The sequence below is a fragment of the Dasypus novemcinctus genome, chromosome 3 (genome assembly GCF_030445035.2).
Source record: "Dasypus novemcinctus isolate mDasNov1 chromosome 3, mDasNov1.1.hap2, whole genome shotgun sequence".
NCBI classification, from domain to species: Eukaryota; Metazoa; Chordata; class Mammalia; order Cingulata; family Dasypodidae; genus Dasypus; species Dasypus novemcinctus.
Window position 1 is genome coordinate 125019614 of NC_080675.1, and position 15975 is coordinate 125035588.

The following is a 15975-nucleotide window of genomic DNA, read 5'->3' on the forward strand; positions in this document are numbered from 1 at the left end:
GGGGTTTAGCACTCAGAGTGAAAAAAGGAATCGTTGTATTTTTGGGGGACATTAAATCGGATGGAGTGTAGTACTCTGAAGGAGACAATATACTGTACAGTGACATCAATAATATGGAAAAAACAAACAACCCCAGTGTAGGTGAGGAGGGGTAAATAGAAAATTACACAAAGACACAGGGGTGAAAAAATGCAGATGGGGCCAAATATCCAAGAACGCAATCTGCGTCCCTTGCCTGACACCCAGAATTGAGATGTGGGCAGCTTGGCTGTCCGGAGAAATTCCTGCCCTTCCCATTTGTATAAAACATTGTAAATTCTGCCATCTACTGCTCGTGATATCCTGGGGTGGGGATGGGGGGTACCATGATGCATTTTTCTCGATTTACAGATGACAAAAGTCAGGTGGCAAAACCGGTATCCGTGTTTCCTGACTCCTCTGTGCTGTCTTGTTTGCCTGACTCTGAGCCTTCAAATACTCTGTCCCCTACACTCCATGGTGGGGGGAAAGTGGGGGGCAAGAGAGCGTGTTCCACAAGCCCCAAGGCACCGGTCCCAGGGGCCTTGCCTCACCTCGGCAGCTATCTGGACCTCTTGGTGCCCCCGGGGTTGTCCCTCATGCTCTGCTGTTTGAGGAATGACATTCAAAAATGCAGCAGATGTGCAGCCTGAGCCAGCTACTCACACCCAGAGCACCAGGTCCCTTCTGTAGACTTCTGGGTGTCAGTGCTGGAGGCAGGCAGGCACCTGCTTCCCCTAGAGGTTATGAGGAGCCTGGAGCCAGACGCCACCACGTGGGGGCTGGCGGGGGGAGCTAAGGACAACCCTTGCAGACCCTTCCAGGGAAGTGTCCGGTCTGGTCCCACGAATTGACAAGAATCGCCTCGTGCACAAGGACCCCTAGAGATGTTCCTTGAATCTTTACCCCAGACACGAAGGTGTTTCCGGTTTCTGACGGAGCCAGGTCCAGGCAGAGGACGTCAGCCGCATGCCCGTGGAAGCTCTGCAGCAGCTGCCCACTCTCCACATCCCACAGGGCGCACGTCCCATCGCCACTTGCCGTCAGGATCTGCCCGCAGAAGAGGACGGCGAGAGGGTTGTTAGGATTACAAGGAAAAGTAGGTTCCTTAAACACACACACAGATAACCACACCTCACTGAATCCCAATTCCAAGCACAGAAACATTTCTCCCTTACTACGGAAGAAAAAGCTCATTTTGATACCAAGACTGCCCTTGAGTTAGCAGTTTATGGGCCACTGCCCCTCCAGGGCATGGAATCCAGGAGGCCTCGCTGCTATTTCTACAGGGCTCCGCACCTGTCTGGCATGTGGGAAGTACCCCATGAACTTGTTTTGTTTTTAAAGATTTATTTCTCTCCCCTTCTTCTGCTCTCTGTGTCCATTTGCTGTGTGTCCTTCTGTGTCTGCTTGCATTATCAGGCAGCACTGGGAACTGCATCTCTTTTTGTTGCATCATCTTGCTGTGTCAGCTCTCCGTGTGTGAGGCCCCACTCCTGGGTGGGCTGCGCTTTTTTTCACACAGGGCGGCTCTCCTTGCGGGGCACACTCCTTCACCCTTAGGCAGGGGCGCCCCTGTGTGGCAGGGCACTCTTTGTGCGGCAGCACTGCGCGTGGGCCAGCTCACCACACGGGTCAGGAGGCCCTGGGGATGAAACCTGGACCCTCCATATGGTAGGTGGACGCTCTGTCAGTTGAGCCACGTCCACTTCCCTCCATGAACATGTTGAACAGCGCTTTGCATGGCTCCAACAGGCAGCCCAGGGTGCTGTTGCTTAGGCCAGCGCTTCTCAGATTTTAATGTGCGCATGTCACCTGGGCTTCTCACTAAAATGAAGATTTAGGGTGGGGCCTCAGATTCTATCATGCATTTCTCACAAGGTCTCAGGTGATGCTGAGACCACATGGGAACATACCTGGGGATTTTGTTGGACATTCTCCTGTCCTTCCCCTAGAGCAGGATGCTGTCCTGGTAATCAGAAGTGTCAGAACTGGGGCTCCCAGGGCCACTGCAAGGTGCTGGGCGTTCATGCATGTGCAGATCCAACAAGCATTTGCTGTGTGTTCACAGCATCCAGGCATTCTGCTAAGCATTAGGATTTCTGCGAATACACTGTTTTAGCCTTTGCAGTCTTGGAGCTCAGTTTAACAGGCAGTAAGAACCGAAACCAACATAATTCCCCTGTCCCTGTGTTAACTACTCCTGGGACCATACTTTCTTGTTACTGCATTAAACAGTCTTGAGGCTACTACAAATGATGCAGCCAATTGCTCCAGTCACTACTGATTCTGGAGGATAAGAATGTGACCCAACTAAACCACATACTATCAAGACTAACTGCTTGGCCCAATGGATAGGGCATCCGCCTACCACATAGGAGGTCCGCGGTTCAAACCCCGGGCCTCCTTGACCCGTGTGGAGCTGGCCCTTGCGCAGTGCTGATGCGCGCAAGGAGTGCTGTGCCATGCAGGGGTGTCCTCCGGGTAGGGGAGGCCTGCGAGCAAGGAGTGCACCCCATAAGGAGAGCTGCCCAGTGCAAAAGAAAGTGCAGCCTGCCCAAGAATGGCGCTGCACACACGGAGAGCTGACACAACAAGATGACGCAACAAAAAAAGATCCCTGGTGCCGCTGATAGGGACAGAAGTGGTCACAGAAGAACACACAGCGAATGGACACAGAGAGCAGACAACTACAGGGGGGAAAGGGAGAGAAATAAATAAATAAATCTTAAAAAAAAAAAAAGACTAACTGCTTGCTAGTCGAGACTGGCTTCAAGACACTCCCCTTCCTGGGCCCACCAATCCAAAGCTATTACGTCATAAACCAATTTCACACCTTGAAAGACCCACCCCAAAATCACCCAGCTCTGAGAGTGGATGTAGCTCAAGTGATGGGGCATCTGCTTCCCAAATATGAGGTTCCGGGCTCAATAACATCCCTAAAAGAATTTTTAAAAATTCATGGACCTGCACAACACAAACAGTGAACCCTAAGTTAAACCACAGACTATAGTTAATAGTACCATAGGAAAAAGGTGTTCTCATCAGTTGTAACAACTGAACTATGTCAATGCAAGGTGTTAATAATAGGGTCATATATGGATCTTCTCAAATAAAAAAAAAAATCACCCGGCCTGGACCTTAAACCCTCTACGTACCCTTCCCTATTTCTCCATTTGAGACTTGACTTAGACTCTGTCAAGTTGGTGTTCTCCCTTGCTGCAGTAGGTAATAAAACTCAGCACTGCCTGATTACAAGTTTTTCTGGTAGTTTCTTGGGCAATTGACAGCAGACAAGAAAAGGATCAATTTTATGGGAGAGTGTGAAAAGTGCTGAGAAACAGGTAAGCATGCAGAAGCACACAGTCTGCCAATATCTCATCTGGTCTTAAAGGAAGGGTAAGAGTTGGTCAGGTGAAGGGCGGTGCAGTGCCCTCGCTGGAGCCTCAGGGCGGGGATTACCGATGGCCCAGGGAGGAAAAGAACCAGGCCATGAGGGCTGCTCGCACTCGGCGCACCTGTCACTGCACTGTGCCTTCAGCCTCCAGCGGCTGGTGGTATTTTCTCATCCTCTCCCTCTCTCTGCTTTGCCTGCTCTTTCCATCTCCTAGATGGAAGGCCTAGCACTTTAAAAGAATCTCTTTTTCTGCAGGGAGGAAACAGATTGTAAAGAAGAAATCTGCTCTCCCCCTGCCTCGTGCAGCTCAGCTGCGCCGTCTTGGCATGGCTTTCCTGCCAGGCAGTCGGTGGAGGCCTGAGTCTCCCTGCAGTCAGGGGAAGATATTTCCGAGCACCTCCAGGGAGCACAGGCTGGGGAGGTGGGAGCTCTTAGGTTCCATGGGCGTGGCCCCCAGGCCCTCCTAAAGCCCCACTCAGGGGCAGTTCTACAATATGGGGAATCTCCACGGCTGCAAAGCCCTGTAGCCGTCCACAGGATTCCTTCCAGGCTCGACTTCCCTCAGGAGGCCTATGCCTATATGACAAGATTAACGTGGTTGAAAAATGTCACTTATGAATGTGCTAGCTTGTGCTGCATCTTAATTTTGATATTTGTACTTTGCAAAATGCTCCAATTCCCTTGGCTCTCTCCTGGGCCACACACACCTGACTCCTCTCCTAACACTTGCAAAGGGACAATCATTTGCAGTCCTTCCCAAAAAGCACTTTAATGACCTGCTTTGAAAGATTACCCTTGTCTTGCTATTAACTTCAGGAATTTTCTATACACGCTGTTTAATCAAGGAAATGAATCATTTTTAAAAGCTAAAAGTAAATTCTTAATAGGGATTTGTTTGTTTTATATTTGTATGAGCCTCACTAAAATGTAAGTAAAAATAAAATTTGAAAACCAAGTACATCTTAAGATAAATTCTGGAATGTTGACAATTTTCAGATTCAATACCACATTCTTATACCAGCCATTTAATTTTATTTTTAATCCTAGATCCTGGAGATGAAAGAAAGCTTAATGTTTTTTAGTTCAATGATACCCAAACCAAGCTGTGCATCTGATTTACCTACAAAGCTTTGTTAATATTAATAATAAAGTAATAGTAAGAGCAAACACTGATATTTACCAGGGACTGTACTAAGTATTTTATATGAATCACCTCATTTAATCCTCAGAAAAACTTATACAGGAGGAATTTATGCTGAGAAAAATAAAGTGCACAGAAATTAAAAATCTGTCTAGAGCTGACCTACTAGAACATGGTGGAGCCAAGAACTGACTGGGGCCCAGACCTTCCACTCGGCCTTCCAGTCAGCCTCCCTGCAGAGACAGGCAGTGGATGTCCCACAGTCTTAGCCAGCTGCTTGGTGCAAGGCAGCGCTTTCTAGCCCACAGATGCCACTTTTAGCCCATCCCCAGCTCTGTGGCAGCACAGAGCAAGGATGGTTGGTCTCCACCAGTAGGACCTCAGATGCCTGATGACCGAATGTTCATGCATCCCTCTGAGCCTCCCCTTATCCAGACTAAATGTCCGGTTGCTCCAGCGGCTCCTCAGGCCCATGGGCATCTGGTTCTGGCCACTGTAGCAGCCAGTGGCCACAGAGCCCCTACTGCACGGATCTGCCCGACTCTGGGTCAGGCTCAACAACAGGTGCAAACACTCCCCACAGAGCACGCTCCGAGTCGGGACATCCCACCAGTCAACTTTATTTATTTATTTGTAAAGATTTAATTTTTTATTTATCCCCTACCCGCACCCCAGTTGTCTGCTCTCTGTGTCCATTCGCTGTATGTTCTTCTGTGACCGCTTCTATCCTTATCAGCGGCACCGGGAATCTGTGTTTCTTTTTGCTGCATCATCTTGTTGTGTCAGCTCTCCGTGTGTGCGGCACCATTCCTGGGCAGGCTGCACTTTGTTTTGTGCTGGGCGGCTCTCCTTACCGGGCACACTCCTTGCGCGTGGGGCTCCCCTACGCGGGGACACCCCTGCGTGACATGACCCTCTTTGTGCCATCAGCACTGTGCATGGGCCAGCTCCACACAGGTCAAGAAGGCCTGGGGTTTGAACCGCGGACCTCCCATGTGGTAGGCGGACACCCTAACCACTGGGCCAAGTCCGCTTCCCCCACCAGTCAACTTTAAACATTACTCAGTGGTACGGGATGAACTGTTCCCCCCGGCACCCCCACAAGATAAACTGAATCCCTGACCCCCAGCACTTCAGACTGTGGAAATAGTTGCAGATGGAACTGTAGGATGGCCCCTACTCCTTATAAGAAGAGGAGAAGAGAGAAGATGATGCCACGGGACAAGAGGCAGGAACTAAGGTGCAGCAGTCCAGGGACACCAAGGAGGTCTGGGGCCCACCAGACGCTCGGGGGCAAGGAAGGGCTTTCATCTGTAGGTTTCGCTTACAGGTCCTACTGATACCTGGACTTCAGACTTCTAGTCTCCAGAACTCTGAGACCACACGCTTCTGTTGGTCTAAGCCACCCAGGCTGCGGTACTTTGGTACAGCAGCCCAGTTATCCATCTCCCTTCCTTCAGCCCCACCTTCCCTCGTGACAGCAATCAATTGAAGCCAGATTAAGGCTTTAATCCAAATCAGATACCGTCCTCCTTAAAACCCAAACCTGACCTGGCCCCGGCAATGACTCTGCTGTCAAGGGGGTCATCAGGGGGACCTGGCCCTGCCCACTCACAGACCCCTTGCCCTCCTGCCTCCTGCCCCGGCTCCCCTCACACACGCTGGCTGCCCTGGTGGACTCTACCCCTCTTCACATGGCCAAGCCTCCTCATCTTCAAGGCTGACTCAGGCAGCCCCTTGCAGGAAGGCTGTGCCCTCCTCCTCCCTCCTGCTCTGAGCTCTCCAATTTCCTCCTTCCCCCAAACATTATAGGTTTAGGTGAAGGGCCCCAGACTATTCGCAACCTTAGGGCAGAGATGCCCCAGAGCTGGGTGGCATCAGGCACTTGGGTGCAGGCACTCACAAGGTTTGCTGAATTAATGTGAATAAACTATAGGATCCCTTGAAGACTTGCTAAAGAAAACTCCGTCGAGGCATTCAGGTTGTATTGTTTTTCCTTTGTGGGTTATTCAAAGTAGGGCACAGATTTAATATATGAAACATTCTCTTTTTCCATTTGTTAAAACAGGAGTATAAGGTATATACAGTGAGCTATGGAAAGTGCACAACTCAAAGTACAGCAGCTTGATGAAGTTTTACACATGAAAGCACCTTATCACCGCCACTCAGATCAGGATATAATTTCTACCACCCAGAAGGTTCCCTGTTCCACCCCCACCCCTAGTAAGTCAATGACAGGAGGATTTTCAAAAGGGTGTATGGTTTATCTCAACCAAATCAACCTCAATAGTCCCGACTACAATTACGGGACACTGTAGATCCCCCCAGGGCCCACTGGATGGAACGTGAGAGAGTCTGGGCTATGATGTGAACCATTGACTATGGGGAGCAGTGATGCTCAGAGATGAACTTACCAGGTGCAATGGATGTATCACGATGATGGGAGAGAGTGTTGCTGTGGGGGGAGTGGGGGGCGGGGGCGGTGGGGTTGAATGGGACCTCATATATTTTTTTTAATGTAATTAAAAAAATAATAATAATAATAAAAAAAAATTTTAAAAAAAATTGTCCCGACTTTCCCATTTTTTATTTTATTTTTGAAAAAAAAGAATAACAACCAATGAGACGCAAAAGGAGCTTTCTCTTAGAGCAAACTGCTGGAGCACACCATCCTGTTGAGAGATATACCTGAAAGCTTCCTCCCCTCGCATCTCCTCTGCTGCTTCTAAGCTCTCTAAGACTTACTCTGTTCCCTGGAAGACTGACCCAACTCAGAGGGCTGCTAATTTACCTGCATGTCAGAGTTGGTGAAGCTGCAGGCCGACAGGTAGTTGGTATGCATAGCAACAGACTTCTTTTTGGCAGCCATATTTTCATTTTTGTCAAAAGTCAGTGGATACACAGAACACTTATTATCCAAACCACTAGTATGGAAAGAAAGAAATGCCAGAGGTTAATATAGGGTAGTAGAGTATATAAACTTTCTCATTCACAAAGTGCTCTTATATAAACTTTTCAAAAAGTTTTCCTTTAGCAGTGTCATATATTGGAACATTTTCTCCAAATTAAAAAAAAATTGTTCCAAAATAATTTCAAACTTGTGGTACAGTGGCAAAAATAATGCAAAACTATACAGAGAACTCCAACATGCTCCCCATCCTCCCCATCAGATACCCAAATCCATCAAACTTTAAACATTTGCACATTTGCTGTATCAATTTATCTATTAATTTCTCTATCCATTCATTTTCTAAACATTTGAGAGCAAGTGTATATTTCATGATCCTTGAACACTTAATTTTTCCATGTATAATTTCTAAAAATAAGGATACTCACATAACCACCCCAAGTGCAATGATCAAGTTCAAGAAATTTAACATTGATATAAAGCTTACAGTTTGCATCCTTAGCTTTTGATATGTCCCAATAATGTCCTTTTAGGCATTTTCTCTTCCATTATTAGATCCAGTCTGGGATTAGGTTATTGCATTTAATTGTCTCTTTAGTCTTTTTTAAAATTGTGGCAATACATATATACGACATAGAATTTCCCATCCCAGTTGCTTTCAAGCATATAACTCAGTGGGATTGATCACATTCACTATGTTGTACTACCTTCACCATCATTCATTACTAGAACTTTCCCATCACCCCAAGTAGAAACCTTGCAACCACTGTCATTAATTCACCATTCTCCAGCCCCTGGTAATCTACCTTCTGTCTCTAGGAATTTGCATATTCTATACCATATCTTTCCCTTTGTGTATATGGTTTTTTAAAAAGATTTATTTGATTTTTTCCCCCTTTCTGCTCCCCTCCGCCCTGCTGTTTTTTTGCTGTGTCCATTCACTGTGTGATCTTCAGTATCTATTTCTTTTTTTGTCTTCTCTTTTCATCTTTCTCCTCTAGGATTCGCCAAGAATCAATTCTGGGGACCTCTGATGTGAAGAGAGGTTCCCTGTCAGCTGCACCACCTCAGTTCCTGGTCTCTGCTGCACTTCACCTTGACTCTCCCCTTTGTCTCTCTTTTGTTGCATCATCATCGTCCTGCATGACCCACTTGCTAGGGCACTGGCTCACCACACAGGCACTCGATTCACCACATGGGCTTTTGGCTCGCCACAGAGGCACTGGCTCACCGCATGGGCACTGGCTCACCACACAGGCACTCGGCTCATCACATGGGCATTTGGCTCGCCACACAGGCACTGGCTTGCCTCATGGGCACTGACTCACCACGCAGGCACTCGGCTCACCGCTTGGGCATTCACATGGGCACTTGGCTCGCCATGCAGGCACTCATGTGGGCACTCGGCTCGCCATGTGGGCACTTTGCTCATTATGCTGGCACTGTCTCACTGTGCAGGCACGCTTTCTCTTCTTTTTCACCAGGAGGCCCCAGGGATCGAACCCAGGTCCTCTCATATGGTAGGTAGAAGCCCTATCACTTGAGCCTAGCCACTTCCCTGTATGTGGTTTATTTTACTCAACATGATATCTTCAAGTATCAGAATTTCATTCATTTTTATGGCTGAATAATTCCATTACATGTATATACCATATTTTGTTTATCCATTAATTTGTTGATGGATTTGGGTTGCTTCTACCTTTTGGCTATCATGAATAAATGCTGCTATAAACACAAGTGTACAAACATCTGTCTGAATCCCTGCTTTCAATTTTTTTGGGTATACACCTAAAATTGAGATTGCTGGATTATATGGTAGTTCTATGTTTAACTTCCTGTGGAACTGCCAGACTATTTACCAGAGGCTGCACCAATTTACATTGCCACCTACAACATTCTAAGGTACATATTTCTCCACATTCTCACTAGCACTTATCTTCCACTTTTAAAATAATAGCCGTTCTACTGGTTGTGAAACAGTGTTCCAAATTTTATTTTGAAAATTTTCAAACCTATTGGAAATTTAAAGGCTAAACAGTACAATGAACACCAAGATCCCTTCATCTAAATTTGGTAATTTTAATTTAAATTTTTGCCATATTTGCGTAAGCTTGCTCTCTGCACCATTTGTTTTTGTTTTTTTAATAAATAAATCTTTTTTTTTTAAAGATTTATTTATTTATTTATTTCCCCCCCTCCCCCAGTTGTCTGTTCTCTGTGTCTATTGTCTGCGTCTTGTTTCTTTGTCCGCTTCTGTTTTCAGCGGCACGGGAAGTGTGTGTGGCGCCATACCTGGGCAGGCTGCACTTTCTTTCGCACTGGGCGGCTCTCCTTACAGGTGCACTCCTTGACCGTGGGGCTCCCGAACACCCCTGCGTGGCAGGGCACTCCTTGCACACATCAGCGCTGCGCATGGGCCAGCTCCACAGGGGTCAAGGAGGCCCGGGGTTTGAACCGCGGACCTCCCATGTGGTAGACGGACGCCCTAACCACTGGGACAAGTTTGTTTTCCTCTCTGCACCATTTGAATGCAAGTTGCAGATGTGACATTTTACTCCTAAATACTTCAATTTGCAAATTTACGTCTCCTAAATATAAGAACATTCTTCTTTATAACCACTACATCACTATCACACGATAAAATTAACAATAATTCCACAATATCATCCAATAAGCCATTCAGATTCAATCTTTCCAAATGTCCCCAGGATCCAAGGACCAGTCAAGGTTCTCACATTGCATTAAAAAGATATGACGCTCTAGTCACATCTTTTTGAGCTATTTTGGAATAGACCCTTCACCAATTTTTTTGTTGTTCAAGACAGTGACTTTTGTGGCGCTCTTAGGTCAGTTGTCTTATAAAATGTTACTCTTTGTGGATTTTCACATTGCTTCTTAATAGTTGGATTTAAGTTTAATATTTTTGGCAAAAATGCCACTAAGCTGATAATGTGTACTTCTTCCCTACTGCTTTTCTTTAGGAGGCTTGTAGTGTTTGCTGTCCCGCTGTTGGTGATACTAACGTTGGTCACTTGGTTTAGGTGGTGTGTAGGATTGTGTCATGTTCCCCACAAAAGGCATGTTATTATTAAAGTGTGGATTCATTTGTGAACAGGAGCTTCAAAGATCCTATCTGAGGAGCCCAAACTGGATCAGGTGGGCCTTAACCCATGTGACTGGAGTCCTTAGAAGACAGAGGAAATTCAGACACAGGCAGCCAGAAGAAACCAGAAGCCAGGAGTCAGAGGAAGTCAGAGGAGTAGACACAGGAGAGACGTGGCCGAGGACTGCCGGAAAGCTACAGGTTCCAGGAGGAAGCGAGCCTTGCCCATGTCTTGATGTTGAACTTCTGGCTTCCAAAACCAATAAACAGTAAGTTCCTGTTCTTTCAGCCAACCCATTGTGTGGTACTTGTCATCGCAGTCCTAGCACACTAAGAAGGTGGGGACCACAGATCTTTCTCTATTATAAAGATATAGTTCTCCCTTTGTAATATATAATTAACCATGGTGGGATACTTTGAGAACATGAGAGTATCCTATTTCTCAACAATCTTTTAGCATGATTGCTTTTGTTTGGATCAGATACTACTTTAGGGGTATAAAATGGTGATTTTCTAATTTGGTAATACGTTTATTAGCTGGTATTTTTCTGTAAAGAAGAGCAAATGCCTCGCCCCCCGCCCCCCCCAGGGATCCTTTTTTTCTCTTAAAAAAAATTCTCTTTATTTCAAAGTCACAAAAATAACAGAAAAAGGCAGCTCAACAAGTTATGGAAACATTACTGCTAAAAAGTTCTTTTTCAGGCACTTTTATCTCATCTAATTCCAATTGCTAATTCAGCTGTTTGTCTAGTGTTGAGAAACAGCTCCTGTTTCTTTTTGATATGACCCCATTGGTCTTCAAAAACCTCCTTTCTAAAACAAGAAGATATCTGAGTCTCACTTTGTTCTTTTCCTGCCCCATACCTAAAATCAGCCTCACTCCAAGGAGCCCTGCTTCCTTTTAGCAGGGAATGGTACTTAGAATGGGGTCCCTCTTTTCTGAGACCCAGAAGAAACTAGGGGAGCTCTGTGCCTTCCCAAATGCTTGGACGTGCAGGGGTAGATTTGGGTAGTTTACTATCAGTCATTAGCTAGCCAGCTTGTTTGAGGTGAGAGTGATGTGTACTTAGGCTGTGACCATGGACAAGCACGCTGAAGATAAAGTCTTCCCTGACTTTCAGAGCGTGACGTGTTCCCTGTTCTGAAGCTTCAGGGTATTTCTCTTGAGCTCTGCTGGGACAGTTATTGCTTAGGGTGATGGCACTGCCAGGAGAGGCAGAAATTTGCAGTGTGATGCACCTGGTGGTAAATCTCTACCTCATTACCTAATTTTGTGATCTTGGTCATGTTTCTTAGGTTTCTTTGAGCCTCAGTTTCCTCAGCTACAAAATGGAGTGAAACCTATTCACCTATCCCAAGGGGCAATTGCAAAGATTTAAAGAGTTCTTTTTTTTTTTTTAAGTTTTTTTTCTTAATTTATCCCCCCCGCCCCACCCCACCCCCGGTTGTCTGCTCTCTGTGTCCATTCACTGGGTGTTCTTCTGTGACTGCTTCTATCCTTATCAGCAAGCAAAGGGAATCTGTGTTTCTTTTTGTTGTGTCATCTTGTTGTGTCAGCTCTATGTGTGTGTGGCGCCATTCTTGGGCAGGCTGAACTTTCTTTCGTGCTGGGCGGCTCTCCTTACGGGGTGCACTCCTTGCATGTGGGGCTCCCCTATGTGGGGGACACCCCTGCATGGCAGAGCACTCCTTGCGTGCATCAGCACTGCGCGTAGGCCAGGTCCACATGGGTCGAGGAGGCCTGGGGTTTGAACTGCAGACCTCCCATGTGGTAAGCAGAAGCCCTATCCACTGGGCCAAGTCCGCTTCCCATATAAAGAGTTCTGAAGGCACCTGACACATGGTAGTTGCTGAATGAGTGGGCATCATCATTATTTTTATCTCTCTTCCTGCTTGGTGGCAGGAACTCTGTCTTATTCATCTTTGAGCTGCCCTGTGACACCCAGTTAATGCCAGGCACAGTCCCTCATAGTAAGTGTACTATACCCAAATGAAGGCTTCTTGGAGACATGGCTCTCAAAAAACATTCTTAAATATATAATCAATTAAGACACTTTTAGAAAGGGGACTGTAATGAAGCTGTTGGGATTTTGCTTTCAAGTTTGGAACCAACCCAGGAGTCAGGCAGACGGAGATCCAAACATCCCCTTTATTACCTATAAAGACATTTAGAGAATGTGGCTCAGGTGTGGCTCTGGGTGAGAATGGAGTCACGGGGATGTCCCCAAGCCACGGCTGGGAATCATTATGTGAGGCTTACCACTAAGAACCCCAAATTACTCGGAGTCATTCTTAGCAGTTCTAAGAAAAGGTCTGGGTAGGAAGATGGTACTTCTACCTAAGAGGAAGATTTAGTATTTCTCAGTTTAGTTTTTGATGCTCTCTCCTCATCCACTGGACCACCCATGTTTTTAAAAAGGTTACACAAATATTCACATCTTAGACTTCATCTGCTTGGTTCTCCTACCAACTTGCGAGCAGCCAGTATAGGTACCTACACCCACCACTGCCAGGCCTGGGGAAACAGGTGACTGAGGTGGCGGTACCAGCCAACCCTCCACGCTGAACTTGGTCTTCACCAGGGTCATTCACCAGAAAGCTTTGTACCAGGGCTGTGGGACACTGTCCTCTTCCCTCCCTGTGCCCCTGCTCTCCTGGAAATCCTTCCAACCGTTCAGTGAGGGTCAAAATAAGAAACAGCTTTACAGCATCAGCTGCTAAATTACCACGAAAGATACTATTCGTTATGTTATTATATTCATTGTACATTGCAGAAGGACCTGTTGCAATATATTCATTTTGTAATTTATAACCAGATATCCGATATCTCAATATTGGATATTGAGAATTACGTAACTCATCAAGCTCTATGAATTTAATACCCAATTAGAACCATTACTTTTTAAAAAAATGTAAATGTTTATTATTCCTATCTTATAATTGTGGTATATGTATATATATAATGTCTTTTATTATGGATATATATAATGCCTTTCAATATGGTCACCTTACATCCTTTTAGGAAGTAGATGGGAATAAATTTTATAGAAATATTGGCATCTAGTTATAAAATGGAGAAACAATCTACTCTTCTGAGTTATTTTTAAAAATTAGAAAATATGAAATACATGTACATGAGCATGTGTTCCAAAAGCACACAAGATCTTTACAAGTAGAGGGAGAGAGTGGGAAGATGCTCCCAAAATAGCAGCCCAAAGGGAGGAGACATCACGGAAGATGGTAGGTGTGACTCTGGCTGAAGAAGGCTCCAAAATTTTTGCTTGGAGGCTTAGGACTTTTGCTTTTAAGATAAAATTCTAGGGACAGTTGCCATAGTGGAGCCTTCTGGCTGTGGCCCAGAAGCTACACCACTGCCATGCCCCCCACTGGCGCCTCCCCCAACACGTCTCTGTCCATGAGGAATGTGGCCGACAACACCAGGTCTGAAGAGTTACATTGTGGATTTGGTCGTTATGGTCCTATAGTAATGTGTATGTTCCCCTTGCTTTCTACACTCGTGGTCCAAGGGAATTTGCTAGTGTTAAATATGAGGATGCTCAAAATGCTGAAGATGCATTACATAATTTGAATGGAAAATGGATTTTTGGACATCAAACTGAAATCCACAGAGGGATTGGAAGATACCAAATCAGACGAAAGCCAAGGAAGGGAGGAATGTATACAGTTCTTCACACATGATGATTATGATGGATATAAGTGTTCTAGAAGCAGGAGTTACGAAAGGAGGAGATCAAGAAATCAGTCTTTTGATTACAACTATAGAAGCTCTTATAGTCCTGGAAACAACAGACTGACGGGAAGACCATGGTGTGGCAGAAGCCATTCCGACAAGATTCAAACACCAAAATCAATCTTTTTCAAGACCTAAATCCAATTCGAGTTCATGGTCCAAGTCTTGGTCCAAGTCTCAGTCCAAGGAAGAAACAAAGGCTAAATCACGTTCTAGGTCTGCATCTCACACCAAAACTAGGGGCACCTCTCAAACAGATTCCAAAACACATAATAAGTCTGGCTCAAGATATGGAAAGGAATCAAGGAAAAAGAACCACCTAGATCCAAATCTCAGTCAAGACCACTCGTCTAGGTCTAGGTCAAAACCTAGATCAAGATCTTAGACTAGTCCTAAATTCAGTGGTCACTAATAGCCTAAACCATGCTATTTTTAGCCATGTATCATTCATTTATTTATAGTCTGGTTTACTTAAATTGTCAGGAATATAATGTTGCAATGATGCTTAAACACACACACACACACAAAACACTTGTTAGCTTTCCCTGTACCAGGCAAATGGTTGTAATTAAAATGATTTATTGTTGAGAAGCCACTCTTAAGAGTCCAGTTTGGAGAAGAGGATATGGCTCAACTGATAGAGCATCCGCCTACCATATGGGAGGATCCAGGGTTTGATACCTAGGCCTCCTGACCCGTGTGGTGAGCTGGGCCATGTGCAGAGCTGCTGTGCGCAAGGAGTGCCGTGCACCATGTGCAAGGAGTGCTCCCTGCAAGGAGAGCTGCCTGGCATGAAAAAAGCACAACCCGCCCAGGAGAGGCGCCGCACACACGTAGAGCTGACACAGCAAGATGACATAACAAAAAAGAGACGCAGTTTCCCAGCGCTGCCAAGGGTGCAAACAGACACAGAAGAAGATACAGCAGGTGGACACAGAGCAGACAATAGGGGGTGGGGGAGGGGGGGTGGAAGGGGGAAAAGGGGAGAGATAAATAAAAAAATAAATCTTTAAAGAAAAAAGGAGCCCAGTTTGTATAATGTTAATGGGCAGCTACTAATTTGTGGTGTCTCTGTATATTTTTGTAAAGATTCTCATTTTTTCATTCTTGAAGTATTGGGGAAAAGGCGATGGTTGACCATAATTTGCAACATTTGTTTTTATTCAAGGTAAACATTCATATCCATATTTGGTAGAATTGTTAACCTAGAAATGTAGCTTGTTAATTAGAATGACACAAAGTGAAGTTGTAGCTACAGTACAACATTGACGACTCAGACACATTTAGGTTCAGGGTGGACCTGTAATGTCTTGTCAAAATGTCTAGGCCCATTAGAACCGTTTATTTATAAAGCAGTGGGGAATAGTTCTTTTGGTAACCCCCACTGCCTTGGGGAATGATGCCAACTGGGTTAAGTAGCATTTTTAGGGAAATTGAGTTTTTGACTAAAACATAGAGCCTCCACTGCTTTTTTCTGATTTCTTTGAAAAAAGAAACACAAAAACATCAGAAGAACTCACCTTAAAGTAGGTCTTTGATGAAAGAAATAATCTTAGGAGGAAAGAATGCTGTTTTGCAGTTATTCTAAATTTTAAGGAGCACTGCTGATCATGGTATTGCTTAGCTTTCTTACTGCAGCTGGAAGCAAGTAAATTGT

At 45.4% G+C, this 15975-nt stretch overlaps 1 protein-coding gene and 1 pseudogene across 1 annotated transcript in view; one reads left to right on the plus strand and one right to left on the minus strand.

Annotated features, from left to right (window-relative positions):
• The window catches only part of GNB5 (G protein subunit beta 5), a 50335-nt gene that overhangs the window by 13158 nt on the left and 21202 nt on the right, over positions 1-15975 (minus strand). The window contains exons 5-6 of the mRNA XM_058294219.1: positions 7348-7480; positions 925-1068 (exon numbers count right to left, since the gene is read on the minus strand). Coding sequence (XP_058150202.1) covers positions 925-1068; positions 7348-7480 — 277 coding nt within the window. The remainder of the gene's footprint in view (positions 1-924; positions 1069-7347; positions 7481-15975) is intronic.
• LOC139438203 (serine/arginine-rich splicing factor 10 pseudogene) lies at positions 13944-14730 on the plus strand (annotated as a pseudogene).